Below are 27756 nucleotides of genomic sequence, written 5' to 3' on the forward strand. Positions count from 1 at the left end.
AGAGAGAGAGAGAAACAACAGGAGAGACGGACACCAGCACACAGAGAGAGAGAAACAACAGGAGAGACGGAGAGACAGAACACCAGCACACAGAGCGAGAGACAACATAGATCTATTTAAAAATGAGTAATTTACAGACAGCTTTTTTCTAAATATACTAAATAGTAGTAATAGTGTAAACAATATTATAGGTAGATACCTCGTATAAGCCCCTTAGGGTTTCTTTTCACAACCTGCACCATTTACTGCTTACTATTTGCCTCATGTCTTTCTTTGCTGTTTTTTTTTCAATTGTGCAAATAAACTAAAACTAATGCTCTCAAAGCCATTATTGGATACTGTATGTTATTTATAAGTTTTTATAATTTTTCATACTAGTATACTGTGATGATAAATGTGTGTAGGGGTAGGGAAAAAAGGGGAGAAAGGCCTGAGACACATCAAGTGATAAGGGGTCCTTAATGGCAGGAAAATGCTCTTAGAGGTAGGCCTATTACAAAAATGCAAATTGCCTTGTCTTGGACCTCCCCCTAAAAACAGCCTTGAAAATATAGTTGAGGAAAAAAGTAGAAGGTGTGCAATGTAGTCTACAATATTCTCCTTTCAGAAGTCACCAAAATCAACTAGTCCACTGCAGCTGACTCTTTAGGCTATTGATATACCTGCCATTGCTAGATCATTAGTATGGAGTATTAATAACAATTTATAGAAAATTATAGAATTCATATGTATTATTCTGTTTGTAGTTTTACAATAAACTTAAGTAAACTGTATGCTCTATTCAATTCAACTTTATTTATATAGCTCTACCAGTCAAAAGTTTGAGTACACCTGCAAAACCAGGTTTTTCATGATTATCTATGCTTCAAACTGTATATGTTTGTCTATAAATGCTTGATATTTCATTATAGGATATGTGTACTTATACCTGTGCATATAATCATAAGTTAATTGCATTCACATTTTTTTTATTTTAAATGAAAATAAATGTTTATGAAATGGTCACCTATAGCAAGGGGATTTCAGGTCTGAATCCCAGGTCAGTTTAAAGTCTGAAATGTGTATAACATCTGCATCTCAGTGTGGTACGGCAACTGCACCTCATTAGACCAGAAAGCTCTGCAGCGGGTCGTCCAGGCGGCCCAGCATATCACCGGTACCCAGCTCCCAGCCATAAAAGACATTTATCACAAACGCTGCCTTCGAAGGGGTCTGAGCATCAGCAGAGATCCCACCCACCTCAGGGAGGCGCTACAGGAGCCCCAGAGCCCGCAATACCAGGCTCAAAACAGCTTCTTTCCACAAGCTGTTGCCCACCTGAACCCGGCTACCCACTGAATGTCTGTAGATATTTTTAAATATTTTGTACTCCAGCTCTTTTTTTCCCAACTTATTTTTAGCTTTTGGTCTTCATGTGTGTATATCTTATATTGTGTTTGCTGTGTTTGTCTGTGTCTGTCTTGCACTGTTTGGTGAAGCCACAGCCCTCATTTCATTTTTAACATGTGCCTGCACATTGTTTTAAATGACAATAAATTGAATTGAATTGAACTGAACATGGAATTAGAACACTTGTAAAAGTGTGTTTGTTAGATGTACTCTTTGTTAACTAGCATTTGGTGAATTATTTATATTTTCATTTTAAATTAAAATTTTGAAGGCAATTCACTTGATTATATCCACATGTATACGTTCATGTATCATATAATTAAATATTAAGTGTTTATAGACCAGTTTATGCAATTTCAAGCATAGATAATCATGAATAACCTGGTTCCAAGCAGGTCTACTCAGACTTTTGACTGGTACTGTAAACCCTGCGTTGGATCCTATATTGAAGTCTGTAAGCTACAAAGGGATGTAGAATATAGGCAGCACTAAAAGGGAATTTGAATTATAGGCTTTCTGATAGCCTAATTTTGCGTTTGAACTGGTATGTGTGTGTGTGTGTGTGTGTGTGTGTGTGTGTGTGTGTGTGTGTGTGTGCAGCCTTGTTTTCTGGGAATGACTGGCCATCGCCGACGTTGGTCCCCGCACCTGTCAGACCAAATTTGCATCCCTGATCATACCCCTACATAGTCGGGCTTATTCCCCACTAGAAAAGATCTGAACAAAATACTTATTATTATAATATTTGATATATATATGTAAATATATACAGATGCAGGAAAAAAGTTTTAATATATAGCAGTACAAGCCTGTTTCGTGCGTCGCGCACTCATCTGCTCAGCTGCTAATGTGATTCAACAAAGAACACAGTTTACGTTGCCCAGCGTCACGCCCCTAATTTCGGTGGACAGCAACCAATCAGAGGAGAAACATTTAAACTATAACAACCAACGGGGTAGAAACATTACAACCAATGGAGTAAGGGACTGGGGCTGGTTATGAAATGCATTTAAAGGACCAGGGCACTGCTGAAATAGCGTACATTTAGAATATAACAAGTTAATTTATGTAAATCATATAGTGGGTGGTGTTGGGGCACAGTTGGAAAGACAGGCAGTTAAAATATAGGCAGTTTCGTATACGAAACAGGCTTGTACTGCTATGTATTAAAAGTTTTTTTCCCCCTGCATCTGTATTGATATTCCGCTCCTCATTAGTTGAGCACTTCTATCAACACCATTGACGGTTTCGGGAAAATGCTATTTCTGCTCCTTACCCTGTTGAGCACTTTTGAGACCACCATGGACCCAGTGAATTTTGTGTGTGTGTGTGTGTGTGTGTGTGTGTGTGTGTGTGTGTGTGTGTGTGTGTGTGTGTGTGTGTGTGTGTGTGTGTGTGTGTGTGTGTGTGTGTGTGTGTGTGTGTGTGTGTGTGTGTGTGTGTGTGTGTGTATTGTAACGTGCATGGATAAGAAGACACGCTGGCCGCTGGCTGGCGAGTCCGACCCTTTAGTCGAGCGGTTAGCGATGTCTCCTGCGGTGCGGGCGATACGGGTTCGCCTCCCGGCCGCGGCAGTTCCTGTGGTTGCGTTGTCCCCCGAATTCGCTACAATATATATACACAAGAACCACAAAAAACTACTATAGTAATCGCTAATTTATCTTAGGTTAATATTTATCTTTCACCACGCTTCGAATATCAAAAGGTATGATGACGATTGGAGAACGGCTGAACTGGTGTTCTCCGATTGGTTAGACGGGTGTCAATCATTTTCAGGTTGAGGAAAGACTAGATGAAGCACTGCTTCACTGGGTGGGCATTAACATGCGCCATAAATCACAACTGTCCAATCAACAACGTGTGAGGTACTAGTCAACTTAAATTCACTTGCATTGGGTTAGTGAAGCAGAACACTCCCCCGTGCCACCTGTGGAGGGCGCTGTGTTGGGCAATACCCACGACACATTCTTTATTTAAACAGTGACACTTATTTTACTTGATTCACAGAGGAAATGGTCATTCTAATGAAATGTTGGCATCTAAAAGAGATGTTTTATGTGGTACGTGTTAAGTTTTTTGTTTTTTGGTGAAGCACTGTTGTCTTATAGAAACCTCCTCTGCCGTCCATATTGTGGCTGGAACGGGCCATGTGACCCCTAACCTTGGTAATGTTGGTGCCATGCTCCAGCTATTGAGTTACACAGAATAAAACAGCATTCGTGGCTCGTGTTTAGATGGTAACTCCGGATTTGCGAAACTCTCGCACAGGCTAAAAACGCTGCGAGTTTTGCAAATCTACAGTTACCGTCCAGACACGACCCTACAACAGTAGAGAGGGGGGGAAAAATCCAACAAAGATGTACTGACATCTAAGGAAGATTAGGTGTAATGGCATGACTGGAAAAAGAAAAAAAAAGAGCAGGGGACCCTGACTTGAATCCAAGATATCGCAGACATATGTACAAGACAATTTATACACTATTACTAATCTCGCCAGCTTTGATGCAATAATTATGAATCTATGCGAAGAAAAGCCACTAGATTGCAATGGTAGCATACAAATGGTTGTCTTTAAGTGTGGTTGTTTCACTTATCCAATCTTTGATGCTCGACAAGACTGCTCAGTAAAAGGATCTGACACGCCACAAGATCTTGCAGGCATGTGGTGTGTCCACCTTCCCACTTGAATCTGTCTGGCACTCACAGTTTGTCCATTTGAATGCAACAGCCAGTCTGAATGATGTAGGACGAAACAAAGGCACCAATATAGAAACATATTCACTTTTTATAAAGTGTTAAGATAGTGCTATATAGAAAAGTTGACAGGTTGGAGAGCCAACAGAGACAGCATGGTCACGTTCACTAACTATTCCTCTCTATGCACACTGAACCAATTCTGTGCCAGGCATACAGAGGGTGAAACGATCATTGGTAACTTCTAGAAGGGAAACAAGATGAACAAAATGACCTATGGTTGCGATAACACAAATCGGGGACTTCAAGAAAAACAAGATTAAGTGTTCACTAATATGACTTTTTATTGCACCAGTTTAAGCTATCGACTCCCATTCTGGTCTGGCCTAAATTGGAAGGGGATATACATTTCATATTTTAAAATATCTTGGGTTTAAATATCGCCCTGGAAATCAAGAATCACGTACGAAACATCTTTAAAAAAGAAACATGGATTTGTGGAGGTAGATTTGGTCATCGCAATTTGCGGGAAGATTGCCCACTCACACTGCTTCCAGACTTTGAGCTCCGAGATGGAATTTGCTTTGGCTTCCATCTCCAAATGAGCTGGCAGGCTGTCCATGGTGTGTAGTCGTGCTATGAGATTTAAATATCCTCACCCTTGAAAAGGACTTCTGTACTGCGACTTTAACAACCTATATTCGAGGCACCCGCTATGATCAAGTCTTTTATCCCCAAAGATTTGAATCAGAAATCATCACCATAACGCTTGTGCAACACACCGTACGGATGTCCACTCACCCCAACCTCGAAATCATAAAACATGACAGCAATCACCACTGTGCCACGACTCAAGATTAAATGCGAGGGTCTGATGGGTTTCTGTCTGCTGCATAAATTTTTAGTCGTCTTGTTCTGTGTAATTTTTACACTTTGCTTTATTAGGTACCCAGGCAGCTAGTAAACTTCAGTTAAATACAAAAATGATTGTTGTTTGAGGAGAAGAGGCAATATGTGGAATTATTTCATAATTATGGCCATCATCAAGCTGTTGACACTTTACCGTTGGTTTTAACAGTCCTGAATAAACACAGCCAGTATATGCCTCAGGGAGGCATATACCAGTATATTACTCAACTTATACAGTTGAGCAAAGAATCACAACATGAACTGACTTGAAAAATATGGCTATTAAGGCAGCATGTAGAGGCCTCATCCTCTAAAATTACATCCCAGCAATGACAGTAATTCCTTCATATTGCAGGAGACAACAAACATTAACCTACAAATATGTTCCCGCGCTGTACTGTTCTTCAGTGACGTTACATTGTTGACATAAGATGTGCACATGAGAACTGCACTGGAAAAATGTTGGTGCATTCATGACACATTAGGCCTATAGTATGTATATCAAGTTGATTTCAGCTGCTTCATTTGATCCTATTGAATAAGATTGGAAAGGGGTGTGTAAAAGTGACTTTTGCTTGACACAGTAGGCAAAAGAGGCCTAGTAAACAGAACCGCCTGTGCTGATGCTGTATCGAGCATGAATGACAGATCCCATCACTAATCATCAATTCCGAAGCTTTTTCTTTTGAAAATCCATATGTGAAATAACTGGGCAGCCTTGGGTGGGACATTGTAGCCTTTAAGGAAAAAACAAACAGAGCTTTGCACTATACAATCCTAATAACTTAAAACCACTCCTACGGTGGTAAAAAGCAACAAAACGTTAGCAGTCATCAATCCCAAAGATAAAATATATATGGATATGTACAGACCAAAAATATAATGGGCAAATCTGTAGGGGTAGGTAAAACAAATACAGCTGCTTCATTAATTAAAAGGTGATATTTTGCAATGACCTCATTTCCAGTTTATTAACCTGTGCATCAACCTATACAATTCTAAGTATAATGTATTAAAGTGACATGTCTGTTATATTGGACTTACAGGGTTGTGACAACAACATGTGAGTAAAATTACAGTTGTACAATTTATAATTACAAAATGTTATGTGTTACAACCTTGAAAGTATTACAGGTGTTCAATAAGCACTTATATGTTCTACCATGTACTTCCAAATGTGCAGGTGAACACACTGGATGAAGGTCACTGTTAAGTAAAATGCCATCAACAGATGTGCAATCAAAATATTGGGCAAAGCATTTGCTTGGTCCAAAACAAAATGAAAACATTGAACACCCCCCCTCAACAAAAAAAATCATTCTCAAAATGCACCCAGACTGCAAACGACACATCAAAGATATGCACATGTACACACAAGCTAGGCTTATAAACAGTTAACACACGCATATATCATATACACACTCAAAAAAGTAGGAACGAGTTGGAGGAAGGCACAATCCAGGAGGGGTTTTTAGTCTTGGGAACCACAGCAGGATAGGGGGGAGTCGATATGTTTCTGTTAAATATTTTGCAAAATGGCCCCCGCCTTTCACCCAGAAAGCACGTCCAGCAGTTGCTGTCAGTGACGAATGGACATAGCTGTGCAAAGTGTTGCGCAAATGTAAACTGCTGCGCTGATCTCACAAGATCCCTGGATTGTGCATCAAGTCTAGTGTGAATATGGAGGTGTGATGTGGACAGGACCAGGATGTCATCATAAAGCTGCAGCTCTTGAAGGGTGAAAAACAGTTTCTTGCAAGCAAGAGGGATTTTAATTCCATTTAATGTAGGCTGTGGTCTGACAAGATCCTCCACCTTCAGATGATGATGAGCTTGGCAAAGATTTTCAACTGTGGCTGCATGTGTGTCTGGTGTGTGTATGTTTGTTTGTGTGTCTGAATGAGTTCCCAAGAGTTGATGTGTTGTTAGTCCTAGTGTAACCTTTGACCTGGCCTGGGGAGGCATCACTGTAGCTGGACTCTGTATGCACAGATGAGAAGCTTGACCTATGCAGAGATAAGATATGGAGGGGAGGAGAGGACACTGGGGATCAAACCCTGTACTGATAAATCAGGCTTCTTAAATCAAAATCCTCTACCTCTTAAGAAAGTACAGTTCTTTGTCTGGTATAGTGTATAACAGTGCACCAGAGATGGTTCCATACAACAATTTAGCAACAGTCCAGAAAAAAAAACCAGATAACTCATGAATTACCATGAAAACCAAGAGCAAAACATTAAGTGGGTCTGAAGTTAACAAAGAAGATTAAAAAGGAAGTTTAGTTGTCTTCTATACAAGTAGTTTTTTTCTGGGTGCTGGCAAAAATCAAGCAAATGTCCATGAATGAGGCTGATTGCCGCATACCAACACATTAAAGCAACTTGTCTGAAATTAAGTTTTCATCCTTTTCTCAAGGCAAGATGGACCTTAGCTAATAATATAGGTTAAAATTTATCATCAACATGGGTTCATTTTGGAAAAGGCTGGTGGTTGTGATGAAAATTCTCTCTACTGCTCACTTCAGCTCCTTTTCACTCTCCCCATCACTTCTTTTTCCATGATTATTCTTACATTTCAAGGAAAATTTGAAAACTTGGTTGAAATGACTGATCTTAAAGCTGAAGCTTTAACCCACTGTTGCACATACTGAAAGTTACTGTGGAAAAGCGCATCAGTTTTACTGCCTAAAATTAAAAAAAAAAAAAAAAAAACGTGAAGCTCTTTTGGTTGTGGTGTTTCAGAAAGGAAACCGTGGTACTGCCTTGGCTCTACATATGCACATTGACTTTGGCTACTGACAGGTGTGTGAGTGTGCATGCGCATATGCAGATGTGTGACATTAGCATTCTCACCTTGGCTGTGGGTGCCTCTGCCAGACGGATAAATAGCCTGTTAATGCCTGGGACTGGGCTGAAGGAATAGATGAAGTGACTGTCCTGGAAGGAGAAAGAAAGAGGAACACAATGCACGTGTCTGCTTGTATGTATACATATGCCTTATAGCTGTGTTTATCCACATTAGAAGCGTTGTTTTGGTAAAGACCTCACCAGGAATATGGGGAGCTGGAACTTGTCATTGAGTATCACGGCATGAACACTGCATGGGCCGCACAGCCTGGCTGAGATCTCACTCAGGAAGTTGGCGTGGAAGACGAAGAGGAGGATCCCCGAGGCTGGAGGAGGGACATAAAGAACAGGCGAGCAAGGGAATGACAGAGAGGGAGATGTACACCAATAAACCAAAACATTTACACCACCTGCCGCCAAAGCAGCTCTGACCCATCGAGGGATGGACTCCACATGACCTCTGAGGTGTCCTCTGGTATCTGGCACCAAGACATTAGCAGCAGATCCTTTAAGTACTTGAAGTTGTGATGTTTGGCCTCCATGGATTGGACTTGTTTTTCCAGCACGTCCAACAGATGCTCGATCAGATTAAGATCTGGGGAATTTGGAGGCCAAAGCAACACCTTGAACTCTTTATGTTCCTCAAACCATTACTGAACAATTTTTGCAGTATGGCAGGGCACATTTTCCAGCTCAAAGAGGCCACTGAAATCAGGTAATACCATTGCCATGGAGGGGTGTACCTGGTCTGCAATGATGTTTAGGTAGGTGGCACATGTCAAAAAGCAACATCCACATGAATGCCAAGACCCAAGGTTTCCCAGCAGAACACTGCCAACAGTATCACACTGCCTCCGCCGGCTTGCCTTCTTCCCATAGTGCACCCTGGTGCCATCTCTTCCCCAGGTAAACGACACATATGCAACCGGCCATCCACATGATGTAAAAGAAAACGTGATTTATCAGACCAGGCCACCTTCTTCCACTGCTCCATGGTCCAGTTCTGACACTCATGTGCCCATTGTAGGCACTTTTGGTGGTAAAGAGGGGTCAGCATGGGCACTTTGACTGGTCTGCAGCTATGCAGCCCCATACGCAGCAAGCTGTGATGCACTGTGTGTTCAGACACCCGTCTATCATAGCCAGCATTAACTTTTTCAGCAACTTCACTTACATTAGCTCTTCTGTCGTATCAGATCAGATGGGCTAGCCTTCGCTCCCCATGCACATCAGTGAGCCTTGGGCGCCCATGACTTGCTGGTTCATCATCTGTATGTCCTTCCTCGGACCACTTTTGGTAGGTACTGACCTCTGCATACTAGAAACATCCCAAGACCTGCCGTTTTGGAGATGCTTTGACCCAGTCATCTAGCCATCACAATTTGGCCCTTGTCAAAGTTACTCAGATCCTTACACTTGGTTTTTCCTGCTTCCAAAATATCACCTTCAAGAACTGACTGTTCACTTGCTGCCAAATATATCCCACCCCTTGACAGGTGCCATTGTAATGCGATAATCAATGTTATTCACTTACCTGTCAGTGATTTTAATGCTTTGGCTGATTGGTATATAAAGAAGGGTAAGGAAATGAAATGATGTAAGGTCTGCAATTATGCTGCAAGAAACAACCGAGTTTATGTGAATGAGAGTAGTAAGTGGTGCATGCCTATGGGCTGTGTGTGTGCATATATAACGTATTTCCTGGACTATAAGTTGCAGTTTTTTGTTTTGTTTTTTTAGTCGTTTGGCAGGTCCTGCGACTTACTAGTCAAAAGCGACTTCTACAATGTAATTTTGTTGGACCAATACACTGCATTTTAGCTTAGGCTACTAGATGGCACTGTTTAATCTTACGACAACTGAAAATACTGTACCACCCATAGAAATTGAATGGGAGTAGAATGGCTATTGAACCGTTTGTTGTGGTTATTTGAGTAGTTCAACAGAAAATTGCGATTGTTGTTATGGTGCGAACATACGTCAGTGGGGCCATAAATGTTTGCACTACTCCACTGCTCGTTTGGGCATTATTCCAAAACCTCACTTCAGTTATTACAAAAAGTTGAATCAGTTCATCTGGATAGATTTGAGAGAAACGTTTCATCACTCATCTAAGTGACCTCTTCGGGCTAAACTGACTGCAGGTATTCCCAGCCTTATAAACAATACAGTGGCATAATGCTGAAAATAACAATCAGTTTCATATGCAAATTGCTGTGACCATTAACTGGAATTACAATGGTCATGTGTACTATTCACCAAAGATTGGGGAATAGTAGCATTCACAGCATTGTAAGATGGCGACAGACATACTCTTAGTCCCCCGCTAAGTTCAGGGATGGTCGTTCCCTCTTCACATAGATGGCCTCTTTGACTCCCCATTCATACTAGCGTTCCTCCCTATCAAGGATGTGCACATCCTCATCCTTGAAAGAGTGGCCACTGGCCTGTAGATGGGTGTAGACTGCAGAGTCCCGGCCTGACACGTTAGCTCTCCTGTGTTGTGCCATCCTCTTGGTCAGTGTCTGTTTGGTTTCCCGATGTACAATTCACGGCACTCCTCCCGCCACTTAATGGTATAAACTATATTGCTCTGTCTGTGTCGGGGGACCCGATCCTTGGGGTGGACCAATTTCTGGCACAGCGTGTTTTGGGGTTTGAAAGCAACTGAGACATGTTATTTGGAAAATACACGTCTCGTTTACCTTTGTCTTTGATTGGTAGAATTAACAGAGTTAAAATTAATATTTTGCCCAAATTCTTATTTCTGTGCCAATGTCTGCCCCTATTTCTGCCGAAACGTTTTTTTTTTTTTTTTAAACAATTGATCAAGCCATTTCTGGCTTTTTATTGGTGTGGAAAGGCACCCAGAATCAGTAAATCAATTTTTCAGGGATGCAAATTCAATGGTGGACTTTTCTCTGCCAAATTTCCAGATGTATTATTGGGCGACACACATTAAAAAAAAAGTACTTTGGCTTAATTCAACGGATCTGCCATGGTGCAAGTTAGAGGCACAGTCCTGTGTTTCATCTACCCTAATGGCTCTGCTTACCTCCCCTATTCCAACCAACCCTCTGGCTTTACAAATAACCAAGTGGTACGTTCCACCCTCAAAATTTGGTATCAGTTCAGGAGGCATTTTAAATTTATTTCAGCATCCACTTTAGCTCCTGTACTAAGGAATCACTTATTTCGACTCTCGTCTACAGACTTCACCTTTTCTGTATGGCATGACAAAGGCCTGACATTTTTTAAAGATCTGTATAAGGACGGTATCCTTCGTAGTTTTGCAAATCTATCATGTGAATTTCATCTCCCACCTTCTCTTTCGTTATTTTCAAATTAGGCACTGCCTTAAATCTTTGTTTCCACTTTTCCCCTGGGATGAGTTTCTCAGTCCCGATCCCCATCAAAAGTCACTCATTGTGAAGGTTTTTAACAAACTTCTGTCATGTAACAGTTCACCAGCCACTAAAGTCAAGGCTGCCTGGGAGCTTGAACTGGGCTTGAACATGGATGACGACTGGTGGAACGTTGCTCTTAACAAAATTCACACAAGCTCAACTTGTGCTCGACTCGCACTCATACAGTTCAAAGTACATTACATTACAGTCATTTAGCCGACGCTTTTATCCAAAGCGACTTACAATAAGTGCATTTAACGTAAGAAATCAGGAGAACTACTAGTCACCAGTGGTCATAAGTGCATCTAAACAAGCATCTAAGAGGAAAACCAGTGCTAAAGTAAAAGTGCAAGAAAGAGATTTTTTTTTTTTTAATGAGTGAATACAATAAGTGCTAAGAACAAGTAACAGGGTAGTAGTTCTTAAAGAGGTGAGTTTTCAACCTGCGCCGAAACATGGGCAGCGACTCTGCTGTCCTGACATCAGTGGGGAGCTCATTCCACCACTGTGGGGCCAGGACAGAAAAGAGCCGTGACCGGGTCGATCGGCAGCAAGGGCCTCTGAGCAACGGGGCAACCAGGCGTCCCGAGGCAGCAGAGCGAAGTGGTCGGGCGGGGGTGTAGGGCTTGACCATGGCCTGGAGATAGGAAGGAGCTGTTCCTTTCACTGCCCTGTAGGCTAGAACTAGAGTCTTAAACTGGATGTGAGCAGCTACTGGGAGCCAGTGTAGGGACATGAGAAGGGGAGTTGTGTGGGAGAACATAGGGCGGTTGAACACCAGACGAGCTGCAGCTTTCTGAACAAGCTCCAGAGGTCGGCGTACTATTTAGGGTTCATTTTCGAAAGCATGATGTCACAGATTTATCCCAATATCACTGACAGTTGCAATAAATGTCATGCTTCATCCTGCAATCTCACCCCTATGTTCTACTTCTGTCCATTATTATCTTGTTTTTGGCATAACTACTGCGATACTATTTCAAAAATACTTTCAAAAACTATAAAAGTCTCACCATATTTGGGCTCCCAGAAGGCTACTACCAATTCACCTCTAAGCAGTTAGATGTTCTAGCTTTCACTTCCTTACTGGGGAGACACCACCTTCGTTTCCATTGGAAGTCTACCAAAGCTCCCTCCAGCACTCAGTGGCTCAGGGCTACCATGTCCTCTTAAGCGCAGAGTACTGCTGGCGTCATGTGTGGTTGCTGCTTCTCCCTCTCGTAGCCCCCCTTCCCATCCACCCCTGTATATTTGTGCTGTGTTTATCTGTTGTCTTGTTTCACCGCCATTTATTGTAAAGCGACTTTGAGTGTTAGAAAAGCGCTATATAAGTTTCATGTATGATTATTATGATTAAACTAGAGAAGATCAAATATGCTGCGAGAGGTAACTCTGATAACTTCTATGGCAGATGGCAACCCTTTTTAATGTTTTTTAACTCTTTTAAATCTGTCTCCTGATTAATGCCCCCCTCTCCTCCCTTTTTTTCTGTTCTTTTTCTCTTCTCTTCTTTTTTTTCCTTTTCCTTTTTATGGTTGGGTTGATTTATTAATTGAATTGCTTCCTTCATAAATGTGTTCTTGTTTTGTTTTGTTTGTTATTACAAAATTTTTTTTTTATAAAAAAATACATATATATATATATATAAATACGTGTTTCAACTGTTCTGAAATGCCCACCACATACGGAATCACCACTGGTTTATGCTTAAGCGGCTGTTGTCCTTCTCTTCTCTTCAACCGGTTGGTGCACTGTTTGGGCATCTTCCTGGCTTTGACAAACGTCCAGTTAGGATAACCACACTTAACCAGGACCTGTTTAATGTGGGATTTCTCCCCTTCCCCAGCCGCTGTGTGGATGGGGACATTGTCAGCTCGGTGGTACTGAAGACCCCTAGTTTGTGCTCCAGTGGATGATGAGAATCAAACCTTAAGTACTGATCAGTATGTGCTGGTTTACGGTAAACATCAACAATCAAATGTCCCCCATCACCAATTGCAATTTCACAGTCTAAGAAGGCTAATCTGTCATTTTTTCCACATCCTCCCTGGTGAACTTGATGTGGTTGTCCACAGAGTTAACGTGGTCAGTGAAATATGGTCCATCCTGAGATTTAATTTTAACCCAGGTGTCGTCTACAAACCTGACTGCAGGTATCCCCATCCCCATGGATACTTAGGTGAGTGATGAAACATTTCTCTCAATAAACGTTTTGTCCAGATGAACTGATTCAACTTTGTGATTTCCTTACCTGGATTATAATCCAGGTACAGAAACCAATGAACCAGGACTATATCTTTATGGTACAAAACTAGATATGGATTAATCTCCCAATGGCAAAAAAACAAGAAACAACAAAACAAAAAACACCTACATTGACAAAATAATTTATTGGCTGCCAAAGTTTATTTGTTGCAATTTTAATTATGAGTTAAAATGAGACTTTCACTTACAAACAAAAATATTTTGAGGTATTGCTTATCTTGTTTTGGAATGACTCCTTTCATGTTTAAAATTGCTCTAGATTTTGTTTATCCACTAGTTTTTGTTTTAACCTTTGTTTTGTCCTCTTTCTCTCTTTTGCACAAACATGTTAGTATGGCTGCTTTCCTTTCAGCTAAACTTAAAAATAACTGAAAAAAGGGAACCGTAATGCAATTAACAGCATCAGTTCTTAAACTATCCCATCTACACTAATAACAGTCCCACCTTAGAATAGAAAATTGTTCTTTGAACCTGACTGTCGTCATTTAAAATAATGTGATTAACTAATCCTTGGTTTTGTTTACACAATGCCCTCTCCAAAGAGGTCACGGTGCAAGTCAACTGTTTTTTTTTGTTTTGTTTTTTTTTTTTTAGCTGGTGGGGCTTCCGTGTGTCCTGTTTAAGGTCACTTCTACAGGGAACATTCCTTGGTGACACATGGTTTGAACCCTGAGAATTTGGTTAAAGGGAGAAGCTCTTAAACCCGGACACAACCCATCCTACTCCTGCCAAGCTGTGTGCGTGTGTGTTGGTGTTTTACCCTCTAGTTGTTGCTGGGACTTGTAGCCAAACTCCATGGAGAAGTCTGGTCCCTCGCACAATCTGTGGCAGGCCAAAGGAAACACTGGCTCCAACAGGACCAGTCGAGATTCAAAGTATGCCCTGATGGTGTCCTCAGCCACACTAGACAACCTGGAGGAAGGGAGCAAGAGAGTGAGAGAGATGGGGAGAGAAAGAAAGAGAGCAGAAGCAGAAAAGAATAGAGTGAAACAAAGGAAAGAGAAAGTGACAGATAGATGAGAGATGGAGAGAAGATATAGAGGTTATACAGTCAGCAAAAAGGAAAGAGAAAGAGGGTAAGACGGAAGAAAACAGGAGATAAATTAAAAAAAGAAGAGTGGAATCATTTGAGAGTGCTAAAATGGTGAGCAAACAAGACAGACGCACACTTAAAAATGAGAGGGTTTAGCTGTAAAGAACTCTGATTTCATGATTCTGAACCCAGTGAATAGCGATCTTCAGCCAGAGTGCCATACTACAAACTACCAATCTATTACATAGGGTACATACACACACTGTGCTGCAGAAACCATTTTTTTAGGTTCCTCCCTGTGCACCTGTCTTAATGTCAGGAGTGAGTGTCATTTAATGCCTCTAATTAGAGCAAAACTTTAATGTCATGCACACACAGATAACCACCAGACCATTCCTTACAAGCTCTGAAGGTTGAAAAATAGCAAAATGGGAATTTTCTGAATAATTCTTGGGAACACTCTGTACTACCCTAAATCCAGTTTAGTAACCCTGGAAAAGCAGCCTGAGTCCTGACTATTACTGAGTAAAAACTTCATGAAAATATCTCCAACTCATCGTACATTTACAAACAAACTATGTGCTGTAACAACACAAGGAAAAGGTGTTATGCACAGCTCAGTTTGACCTTTACATCTTTTACTCTTTTTGATCATTTGTGTTCTTTTCTCGTAAAACTGCTTTGTAAACTACTTTTTAAAATTCTGAATTTGGATTATTTTCAGGATATGAAGTACACAAACTTTTATGGGTTCTGATTAACACTTCAATCAATTTCTTAGCATTTAAGTATTGGAATTAACACATAAATGGGAAAAAACAGGATCTTGGACAAAGAAGTGATACTGTATAAATGAAAAGAGAAGCATCATCTGTCCTCCAATTTGGAAGCATGTCCCTGGTAACCACTGACAAACTGACTCCTAATACTGCATGATGGGGCTCTGTTAATAGATGGTGATGTGGGTGGGTGGAAGCTATGACGTGTACTCACATGTTGATGTGGTCCTTGATGAGATCGCACACCGTCATATTATTGCTGACTTTAGCATAGTACATGGCAGTGTTCTTGTGTTTTGACAGGATGTTGCAGTCGGCCCCATATTCCAGTAGGAGGCGCACTATGTCAGTGTTACCCCTCTTACAGGCCTGGAGTGGAGGAGAGGAAGGGATATTTACACAAAACCCAGGATATGGTGCAACTTATCTCTTGTGCTTTTAAAGGCGTGGTGTCATGCCTGGAGCCTAGTTTGAGCGTCAAAGGGACATAGTGCAGGTGAGGAAATATGTCACTGGATTTGTCATGTGGGCTCCTCACGTCAGACATGTCTCAGGGAATGACAGCCACAACTCCAAGACACCCGACTCCACACTCACTCACAACACTAAGAATTTTATTCAGCGGTACCTTGATCTTAGGTTATACCCTTTAATCCAAAGATGAATGGATGAACAAATGGAAAATTTGTTTCCAAAATTATCATGTAGGTATGAATGTTGTACCATTTCTTGAGTGTTCACTGTATCATAGTCCATGGAAAATCCAGTCCTACAGACTGTAACCATTAAAATGAGAAATTACAAAAAAGTGTGATTTGGATATTCTTGGATTTGCTATAGCCTTAAATCTGACAGTGATTATCAGTTTGTTTCCACGTAAATCTACAGGATGGTGAATGAGTCACTTGTCCTTCTTTACAAAGTGCTGGTCCCTTGTTTCAATATTGTACCAACATTTTTTTTGAGTGGGCATTAAACTTCATACACTGTGGATTTACTGAGTTTGAATCAAATCCAGATTTATGTTTTATCCACTGCCCATGACCAAAATGTGGAGTACAATGACTTTCACTCTATGTTTTTTGTTAAATAACATTTTGAAACACTTCTGGAACAGGAACGTTCTTAGGGCACTGTTCTAGCTTGCTTTTATGAACTCACCCTCAGGGCTCGTTTTAATTATTTTTTAGGAAAGTATAATATATTTGAATTCATCTTATTACTCTTATCTCCGCTTGTGTTTTAAAGTGTTAAATAAATTAACTTAAACTTTGCACCCATTACCATTAGATTCTTTGTTGCAATGCTAATTATCTACGAACTGAAGATCACTCTATGTACTGTTCAAGTTAGCTGACAGCCAAGTTAGCGCGCACACACACACACACTAGACATTTGTCTTTGAATGCATATAAACACAAAGACATGGACAAAAAAAGAGCATAAAAGAACATAAAATAACAATAACATCTAACAATCTATTAAAAAAGGTCCTGTGTACCAATTATTCTTGAAACATCTCCACATGTAATTACATGATTGCTGCAGCTGTCCCAAGTCACCATGAAGGAGAGCATCAGTTTAAATACCTAAAACAATGTGCTTTTCTGTTACTGCAGGTATTTTAGGTTTAATGCATACCTTCATTAGAGCCGTCTCCCCTCCAAGTGTCCGGGCATTGACATAGGATCCAGCTTCCAGAAGGATGGCGACAGTCGTCAGGAAGTTCTAAGAGGATAAAGGTGTGACACCAATGTAGCAGTGTTGAGTGTGTGTACTGTAGCCTACATCAAGTGCATTGTCAATCCCATAAAACATGTTTCACTATTACGGCTAAAAGATAAAACCAAATTATCATGTCTGTGGTAAGAAATTAAAAGGCTGTGATAAGGCTACTGTGGTCAGCCTTATGAACACTGGATATTAATCTTGATAATTTGAAGAACAAAATCTTGTGGCAATATATTGACCAATATCAAATAGTCAGTGGTCTCAGTAAAATCATTCATATTGCTCATATCAAAATGCTGCCGTTATCCCTTGCACAAAGTAAAATTGTGATATGTGGTGCTATGTTACCTTTTCAGCAGCATGCATTAAGGCCGTGGTCCCATTCTTCTGTCGCCCGTTCACCCTCACTCCCTTCTTTATTAGAAGCCTGAGGATGTCGTCCTGACCACCTGCAGCTGCCAGCATGCTCAGGGACATACCACTGGAGTCCTATGGACATACATACAGGCAAAGAGCTGCAGCATTATAGATGAAAGGCGTTTAAATGTGAACAACACTAATCTGTTTTTGGTTAGGTGATTTGGTTGCAACCGTGTGGTAGGGGTTAAATATAAAATAATTTGTATGTTGAATTTCGTTGCTGTTCCCCATAACGCAACAAAGAGGGGAAGTGATGTCTCACTTGCCCTAATGTTGACATCTCACTGTTGAATTTGTGATAAATCATGCTATCAGAGTAGCCCAAAACATCTGTGATCCTCTGCGCAAGCCAGTTGATTTAATGGATGAAGGCTTGCTTATTTTACGAGTTTATGCATTTGTAAATATTTTTTTACTTTTCTGTATTTAAATAAGCCAAAAAATAAAATTTTGTAATCTAACTTTACAAATTCCCATTACCTAAATAATATTACCAAGATATTTTATCAATTCTATCATTTTCCAGGTGTTTTCCATGACTAGAAAACAAGTCAAAAATTTCCTAATTTTCCAGGATGCATAGGAATCCCGACTATCCAATGCTTTTTGGAGAGCCATTCTCCCTCCAAAGGTTTGTGATCATGCAGATGAGGCAAGTATATTTGTCTAGAATCTTTGATATTTGATAGCCAAAGCTGGTTTCTCCAGGAGCCTCACTGCTCTGTAGTGTGCAGGATGGAAATATGGAGTAAACATTAGTTAATAAACCTGATTATAAGAAAAGTAAAGTGATATGCTGCTTCTTATTAGTCTAACTTAAGATGGCGACAGATGTACTCTTACGTACTTAAGATATATCTGACGCCATCTTACAATGCTGTGATTGCAACCATTGCCAAATCCTCTGTGAATAGTACACATTGCCAATGAAACTATAGTTAATGCTCATGGCAATTTGCATACGAAACCAGTCTTTGTTTTCAGTCGTTATGCCACTGTATTGTTTATAAGGGTGGGGATACCTGCAGTCAGTTGAGACTGAAGAGGTCCCTTAGATGAGTGATGAAACGTTTCTCTCAATAAACGTTGTGTCCACATGAACTGATTCAACTTCCTGTAATTTTTCTTACTTGGATTATTGCGCATGCATAAAGACAATCTATCAGACTCTGATCCTTTGTCTGTCCATCCCTGTGTCCAAGGCCATTCATTGTTTAAAAAGGTCTAGGCTATTGAATTGTTCTATATCATCACACTATTGTTAATATAGCAATTAACATAAGCTGCTTCTGGTCTATGGCTTCATTACGATACGCAATATCATCCACCTCAGGTTTTGTAATGAACCGCAACAAACTTACAATTTCTGTGCTTTGATTACCAGCTATGAAACATGACACTCTTTCATTTTATAATGCCTAGTTGTACTTCTGCAGTTATACGGTTATATTAGTGAAAGTAACACAAAAGTATTGTAATCAGTAAAGCATTACTGTACACAGACAGTGATATTATACAGTAACTGGTAATATGTAATACATTACATTTTGAAAGTACCTTGCCCAACACTAGTCTTAAATCACAATACCAATATTGATATATTGCCCAGCCCTAGTCAGAATCATTTTTTGAGCATTGTTACTTCTGTATCACTGCCTGTATTGACTCAATTTGAACTTTCACTGAAATGCATCTTTGGCCAAGACATAATGGAGAAATAGAGGAAGACGTAGAATTGTAGTCTATTTCCATATTGTACCTTCAGTAGCCAATAATCAAAGCAAAGCATTCATTAAAATTTGAACAGGCAATGTCTAAATGTTGTAAATGCAATGTGCCTGTGCAAAGAAGCAGTAGTGCCAACTTCACTATTCTACAGGCTCGTTTGCATATCAGATTGACTGAAAATCTGTGTGTAAATTAACACAAATTATAATGTACCTATATATACCTACCTTTCAGAGACCATGATGGAATATGTGAGGTATTCCATCATGGTCTCTGAAATGGACAAAAAACAGCATGTTCCTCTTCAGTACGTGCTGCAGGAGCAGGCTTTTGGTTGCAGACCTGTACTTGCATGAAGAGCTCGCGAGTGCCTGAGAGAGCTGTTTCTCGCTGACAAAACCAAACTGTACAGTTTGAGTTGGGGACAGAGGTGTAAAAACCAGGTCCAGAAAGTAAATGTCTAAACCGTGTATTTGCTCCAACCATGTTACTAAACCAGCTGATTTCGTTAACTAGTTTTCCCTACCTAGTTGAGGAGTGTCGATGACTAGAATCTGTTGGTGTAGTGCATGAGTAGAGCAAATACATGGTTTAGACTTTTACTTTCTGGACCTGGTTTTTACACCTCTGGAACTTGGGGAAATGTCAACAAAGAACATGGAGGAAAAAAAATCAGAACAAGTAAAAGAGAACAATGTGTCCACTTCATACACAAGTGTGTGTTTGTGTCTTGGAAAGGTATTACATAGTTTGAGAGCTTAAGTTTCAATTGATTCTACATTTTAATCTACTGTAATTCAGTGTGGAAAAATTTGTCGGATGACATGAAACTTTGGCATTTAAAAAGTTTAAAGAAACAAAAAAAAAGAACCCCTGTGAAAATCAAAGATCACTTGTCAATTTGATGTTCATTTAAATGTTCCGCCCTTGCAAAAATGTTACAGGAACTAGGGATGGGTATCGTTAGGATTTTATTGATACTACTACTCTTATCAATACTGCTTATCGGTTCGGTACTTTATCGATACTCTTATCGGTTCTTTTTGATTATTATGCAAGAAAAAAAAGACAATTAAGAACAGAATCGACATTGCTTTATTATTCTATTATATAACTTTATATAAATATAAACAAATATTTATTCAGCAGCAACAGCAGCAGCAATGTTTTAAATGCGTCTGAATTACAGACTTTATAATCAACATTCAACATTCAACAACAACAAATAAGATAAAAAAATAAAAGTAGATAAAGATAAAAAAAAAAATATATATATATATTAAAATTAATTTTTACAGCAAAAGGCTAACGGAAGTTCAAACAAACAAGAACCTAGAACATTATCCTAACAGTTCTTCTGCAGAAAAATCAACATATCTGCCTTCTCCGGCAGGAGTCGTGATCTCTCCTGACTTATAGTGTCCCCGGCTGTAGAGAAGACCTTCTCACTGGGGGTGGAGGAGGCTTGGGCACAGAGGTAGGTGGTTGCAAGCTGTGTAAGCAGGGGCAGAGTACCTCTCTTTTCCCACCACCACAAAGCAGGGGATTCTGACATGGGGATGGAAGGCAGGCCTTTGTAGAGTTGGAGTTCGTGATCAACTCGTTCACTGACGGACAAGGTGTTCTGCCGCATGGTGGTCCGTAGCTCCATATCTTCATCAGCAAACAGCTCCTCCAAGGCATTCCTTGGTTTGTAGAGTGGAGTGGCTGTCTCCTCCTTTCCTTCTTCTTCTGACTCCTGTTGCTGCTGGTCTGTGTGGCCCTGCTCCTCTGTGTGGCCCTCCTCCTCTGCTACAGCTGCCTCCCTCAACCGGTCCCAGGTGGCATCACTCTCCATCTTCCCTTTGAACCTGGGGTCCATCACTGTCGCCTCGAGTAGGAAGGCCAGGATGGTGTCTTCCTGGTAACGTCCAGAGAGATTCCCCCAAACCTTCTCTTTAATGCTCGACACAAACAGCGTGTCTTCCTCCTGCACTGTGAAATGGTCTTCAAGTTTCCTGAGGATTGGGAGGATTTGGCCACAGGTGGGAGTTTGTTCACTGGAGACGCACAGGGTGGATGTGTACATGACACGCATGAGTTGTACAAACTCCTCAGCCTTCTGGAAATCCTCATCTTTCAGCCGGCCCAATTTGTCCTTTTCCATCTGTTTCCTGAGTCGTGGGTCCATGGATGCAGCTTGGATTGCTGGGTATTGCTCCATGATCTTTCTACCATAAGGAAGATAGAATTCCACCTTGTTTTCACATCAAGGATCATTGTGTGTTGGGGAAGGTCTGAAACAAACAAACTTTTCATCACAGCACACTTGAATATATAATTAAATTAATTAAAATTTGATTGGGAATTTAAAAAAAATGCTTTAATAGGTTGAACTGGCTTCTTACCTAGGAGCTGTTACTTTTCTTTCAGGACTGTTTTAGCCATGGATGACCTCTTCATCCAGACAACCACTGCCCTGATTCTTCCTGCCCACCTGTCAATGGCACTGATCTGATAGATTTTGTGCGCTGCTATGTTCAGTGTATGAGCAAAGCATCCGATTTTCAGGACATGGGAGTTTCCTTATGGAGACATCCATATTAGCAGCATTGTCGACTTTCACTGCTACAATCTTGCCAACTTCTATGCTAAATTCTTCAAGAATTTCTGTGATCTCCTCTGCCACTACATCTCCTGTTTGTGCCTGGTAAACAGCTCTGGTTTTAAGCACCTTTTGTTTCACACTGCCTTGGCTTGTGTAATGTGCTGTAACCGTGAGGTAGTGGTCCTGAGTTAAGCTGGTCCACCCATCAGTTGTAATGGCTAACTTTGGCACATCTTTAAGCTCTGCGATAACATTGGCCTTTTCAACATTATACCAGGCAGGAATCAGTGTGTTACTGAGGACATTCCTGCAGGGAGGGGTATATTTGCAGTTGAGAGCATTGGTCATCTCCCTAAAGTAAAGAAAGGATTGAATTATTGTAAATTTGTGTGGAGTGGTGGGAATAGCTGCTTCAATAACTTATAACAAAGCTACTCCCCTTTTTGACAACTATGTATTCAAAAAAAACTCAATATACACTGACTGATTAGTTGTTACCTAAAGCCCTTGGACTCCACTGTAGAGAAGGGGTGCAGGCCTTTGACAACAAACTGGGTCACAGCCCTGTGACACTCGTTCACCCTATCCTCCGTCATCCTTCACTAGCTGCTAGCGTGAAGGGACTTTGGGCTTGGCTGGGACCGATGGTGGTAGAGGGAGGAGAGGTGGGCTGGGACATGGTGACAATCTACAAAAAGTTGGGAAATCTTTCAAATATTTGCAGCTAAACAATTAGCTAAGCAATTATATTTTATTTATTAGCCTATTCGTAATAATTCGTTATTAGCCTAGTTAACTCCGTATCTATGGCTCATACGGCTTACCTGCAGTGGACATGGATGGAACACTATGAGCAAAGCAGTCGAAAACTCCGCATTTCTGCAGATTAATACCATGTTTCGACAAAAGATGTTTCGACAGATTGCTTGTATTGCCACCCTTACTGGCAAATGATTTGTTGCACTTGTGGCAACGAGCGTTGTTGTCATCGACTTTTGAAAAATATACCCAAACTTTTGAACGTTTAGTTCTCTCCACCATGATGAGCACTTGAGCAGAGCTGTCTGTGCGTGTGTGAGCGAGTGTGTGGAGCACAGCACAGCCCCGCCCCTTGCGCAGTAAGAGAGAGAGACAGAGAGATGGAGAAAATGGCAAACAAGATTATGTTTGCGACGTTTAAATTCCTCGAAAAACACATTTGCCACAACATAAATCTCACTCCATGATTTCTCGAGTACCTACCAACTACCGATAGCAGAGCCGAAAACGTCGGATCTTAAAAATGCTCCGGTTTTTACTAATATAGAACCGGTTCCCGTTTAGAACCGGGTTTCGGGGGGCATCCCTAACAGGAACCATTTGTTAGATACACTGAATTGTCTTTTTGGGCAGCAATTGGGCAGTAAGTGGCACAGTGGTTAGTGCTGTTGCCTCACAGCAAGAAGGTCCTGGGTTCAAACCCTGGGGTAATCCAACCTTGGGGGTCATCCCAGGTCGTCGGTGTGGAGTCTGCATGTTCTCTCCGTGTCTGCGGTGGGTTTTCTCCGGGTGCTCCAGTTTCCCTCACCATCAAAAAGACATGCATGTTAGGGTTAATACTCCTGTCTGTGCCCCTGACTGAAGCATGGCAAGACGAACTGGAGTTGGTCCCCGGGCGCTGCATGGCAGCTGCCCACTGCTTCCATCTACACAGCTAGGGTGGGTTAAATGCAGAGAAATAATTTCCCTACGGGGATCAATAAAGTATCTCAAAATCCAAAAAAACAAAAACAAAAACAAAAAACGTCTGGATTGAAGAATTGTTGAACCTGTTTTGAATTATGCATTCACCAAAACCCTCTTTCCACTATTTTTTTGATCTGAATTTAATGTTGTCCAGTGATTCTTTGCCAACTGTTTAATAAAAGGAAGCAAAGAAATGTAGAACTCTGTACAGTGCAGACTCAAAACTACTTCATTGTGTATATTATTTCGTTTCTTTTGCTTCATAAAAAAGATGGGTGCTTTCACACCTAACTTGTTTAGTTTGGTCTAATCAAACTTGGAGCACCCTGGCCATTGGTGTGGTTCATTTGGTAGGTGTGAATGCCTCAATCAGACTCTGGTGCACACCAAACAATTGGTGATTGAATCATCAGTGGTGTGAAACCATTTCACTCTAGCATAATGCATTGTGAATCAAAGAAAACAGCAGTGACGGCAGGTCGAGGACAAACTTGGAGAGAAATAGCGAGATACTTCCGAAAATATGGTCAAAGGAGCAAGTAAAACATTTTATGGAAACAACACACAAAAATACTTAAGCAGTTTTCTGTGAAGTGTCAAGCAGTGTTTTATCAAAATGAAGAAACTATGGCAGCAGTACATTTAAGTATGTGATGCATCAAGCTGTTGATCACGTGTTTCTGGGCATACCCAACAAATTGAGTGCAATAGCAAAAATGTAACTCCCCTCCCAAAAGAGTTTCTGAAAGATTGCTCACAACCGCAAAAATATACACGCACACACACACACACACACACACACACCCAACAAGGTCTTTGTTGTACACAGCTTTAGAAGTTAAAGCCAAGAAATTTATTGTCCAAGCCGGAGATATAGATTCCATACAGTAAATGATGAACAGCGTTAACTGAAGGCAACATGATTATAACAGGGTGAGGAGCGACACACACTGTGTAATTATACAAGAGCTATGATAATACTCTATCCAATGTACAGAAATAACATGGGAACAGAACTGGCTAAAACTCCTACATAGTTTATCCTCTGTCAATACCAAATCCTGGTTATAATAACATCTGATTGATATTACAGATGTGCCTAAAAAAGTTTTTTCCCCGTTTCAGGAGCTAACTCCACCAACAACAAAGGAATATACAAGGGACAAAGGTTTATATGTGACACCAACAGAATCAGAATTCACAACAAAATGCTGTAGATCTTTGTTAATACTGTGCGACCATGCCTCCAATTAGTAGCAAATGCCGACTATGGGATAGCAAATTGAAGTTAAAATGGATAGGGAGAAGTCCCTGATTAATTAGTCTTTAGCACTGACTCCGCATACACCAGGGCAGGAAACTGTCAATCTACTGGCCACAGTAGTTGGTAAAAAATAGCATTCACCGGCTACCTCTGCCTTCTCACCAGCCTAAAAAAGATCTGGTGAGATGCTTTTACAAGCCCCCTCTATGAAGGGAAAGATACCTTCAAAAATGCCACCCTTTTGTTTCTAGCATTCCAGTTTTTTAATCACTTCTTTGATGTATGTAAATTAAAACTGTGAGAAAAGACAGAAAACATCAAAGCTCTTAAAAATGCAGCCCCTGTACCTAACAAGGTAGCTGTGAGAATAAACAACTGCACCATTCAGTGCCAAAATATATCAGCCTTTCACTGGGAGTAAGTGTAAAAGTCCTACCCTGTTTGGACCATAGAACTGAAAGGTTTCTTTTCTAGAGTAGCCAAATTTGGACAACACACACAAACCAATCCCATTTGGGTGACTTTGCCATTGAATGGCACTATTCATGCTGCAGGTTTTACCAAGTTCCACATAATCATTTTGTCAATATCAATGTGATAAAAAAGAATACCAAGTTGTATAATTTGTCCTTACATATTCTGAAAAAAAAGTATACATATTATCAAATGTCTCAAAATTCTCTTAACTACTGTGTAGTGATACAAAAGTAAAAACATACTTTTCTACAGCTTAATACCATAAAAGAACAAAAATAACCATTAGAATAAAGAAATTAGAAACTTATTGAAACGATACTTAAAGAAAAAGCATGTTTCAACATTGTATCCATGTGTATACAAGGGGTATTCACATGGAGATCCTAATTCTCTAATGTCAGCAGAAAACATAAGCCATTACCACTTTTATTAGTGGTCATCTATAATGTAGGCTACTGGCTATAGCAAGTTTACCATATGACAATTGTGCCAGACATCTGGTAATTGAGTAAAGCGGTCTATGTACAGCTGTCATTTTGAAGGGAGTGGTTGCCAAAGTTTGCTAGTCTGCATTTATCTATCAGCTTTGATGCGACACAAACAGGACAAGCATACATCCACAAGGATAGTAAGGATAAGGATAATAAAGTTGGATGAGTGTCCCATTAGAGAGGGAGAGTTCAGTAGAAATTTCTCTAGAAATATACAGCCACTGAAGGGTACCTTGGCTAAATGCAAAGCAGGGGACAAACATTTTATCCATTAGTCAGAGACCAGTGGTGTCCAATGTATTTCAGCTGCCATATTTACAGATTTAATCCACCAAGGTGCTTCAGAACAGATACGAACCTTGTTAAGTTCCTGCCATAGTAGCTTGCAGGACAATAAAATTTACCTGCCATAATTTATCAGTGTTTGGCAGATGACAATTTCCTTCTGGGTAAATAAGTTTTAAGTTAACTAAATGACCTAAACATTTAGATGAGTAGAGAGCCTCTGCCACGATTCAATGAATGTATGGTTTTAATATAAATGTAATCTAACATTTAACAAACATCTAAACTGTACATTTCTGAGCTAAAGCTAGAATTGTCCTTGATTCTACCCTTTTTTTTCCAGTTTATATTCATGCATCAGTTCATGGATAACTTGATCCAAAGGACATACAGTGGAGGAAGTAAGTATTCAACAATTTTTTTTCCTCATTTAACATATTTCTAGTGCAGCTACTCACATGAAATTAAGACAAACTGACTAAATTAACTAAATTATACAAACATGGGTTAATGATTAAAAGTAACAGTCTTTCTAGACATGAGAAAATAAAGCACTGTTAATTCTGTTGTTAATTTGTTTTGTTTTTTTTCCTCTTAGAAAATAACAAACAGAACTGTTTAAGTACCAGATAGATAAACAGTATTGGTAAGAGTAGTAGTACCATTCAAATCTTAATGATACCCATCCCTACTCTCAACTAGTTCCAAAGAAAGAAAATTTAGGACTCCCTGGAAGAGCAGCTCTTGTATCTCAATAGGACCCTCCTGGCTAAATAATGGATAAATTTAAAATAAAATAAAGGTGTTTGAATGGCCCAGTCATTCACCCAACTTGAACCCAATCTAACGTTTGTGGAAGGAACTGAAGATAAAGATTCCCCAGTGGGCCCCCCGGAATCTTCAACATTTGAAGATGGTTTGCTCCACAGATTAGAGATCGTACAGAAGTACCAATGATGTTCGCGACGTGTAAGACGTAATGTGACATCACTGGACCGCCGCCATTACTGTTCGACTGGAGCTAAAATCAAAATATTGCAAATTTTGTGTGTTTTCACACTGTTTTCATGGATTGTCAGTCATATTGAGTTGCGAAAATGCTGTTGTCATTCGTAAAGGGGCTAACTACTGCCATGGCATCCACTGCAGTCGTAACAGCAAAGACACCATCGAGCCGAGGACGGGTAGAATCGTCCGATTCCATCAGTGAATTTTGCATCTTTTTATTGCATCACAGTACAAAATATTCTGTCGATGTTAATGTTACTGATTGTATATTAGTGTTTTGAGTTGAATGGTGAATTTGAATGGTTTTTCCTGCAAGGTTTAATCTCAAAGGGTCAATTTACCTGAAAAAGGGATTTTAGAGTGTAGACTTACCTGATTCACTTAACACTAAAATGAGTTAACTCAAAGGATAAAATAACTGACACAAAATAGGTCTAGCTTGATAAAATTGTCATTAAATTGACAGCTTTTTCATTTCTCTGGTCTGCTATTTTGTTGCTCAACCACTCCTTCAGAGCCTAGATCTGGTCCAGTGTGAGATAGTGAAACAAGTGTTACATAATTTTTTTCTTATTACATCACAGTACAAAATATTCTCTTGAAATTTATATAACACATAACAAAATGAAAAAGCTATCAATTTAATGACAAAATAGTGTAAATTCACTTGAACATGAAAACTATTCACAGCTATGTGTTACACATTCATACATTTAGA

At 40.1% G+C, this 27756-nt stretch overlaps 1 protein-coding gene across 1 annotated transcript in view; it reads right to left on the reverse strand.

Moving 5' to 3' along the window:
* Positions 1–4247: 4247 nt before the first annotated feature.
* Positions 4248–27756, reverse strand: part of mphosph8 (M-phase phosphoprotein 8) — a 54722-nt gene continuing 31213 nt past the window's right edge. Inside the window, exons 8-14 of the mRNA XM_056289420.1 lie at positions 17402–17542; positions 16964–17050; positions 15537–15691; positions 14271–14422; positions 8040–8164; positions 7845–7928; positions 4248–6998 (exon numbers count right to left, since the gene is read on the reverse strand). Of these exons, the coding sequence (XP_056145395.1) occupies positions 6957–6998; positions 7845–7928; positions 8040–8164; positions 14271–14422; positions 15537–15691; positions 16964–17050; positions 17402–17542 (786 nt within the window). The 3' untranslated portion in view covers positions 4248–6956. The remainder of the gene's footprint in view (positions 6999–7844; positions 7929–8039; positions 8165–14270; positions 14423–15536; positions 15692–16963; positions 17051–17401; positions 17543–27756) is intronic.

This window comes from Lampris incognitus, chromosome 11 (genome assembly GCF_029633865.1).
Source record: "Lampris incognitus isolate fLamInc1 chromosome 11, fLamInc1.hap2, whole genome shotgun sequence".
Lineage (NCBI taxonomy): Eukaryota > Metazoa > Chordata > Actinopteri > Lampriformes > Lampridae > Lampris > Lampris incognitus.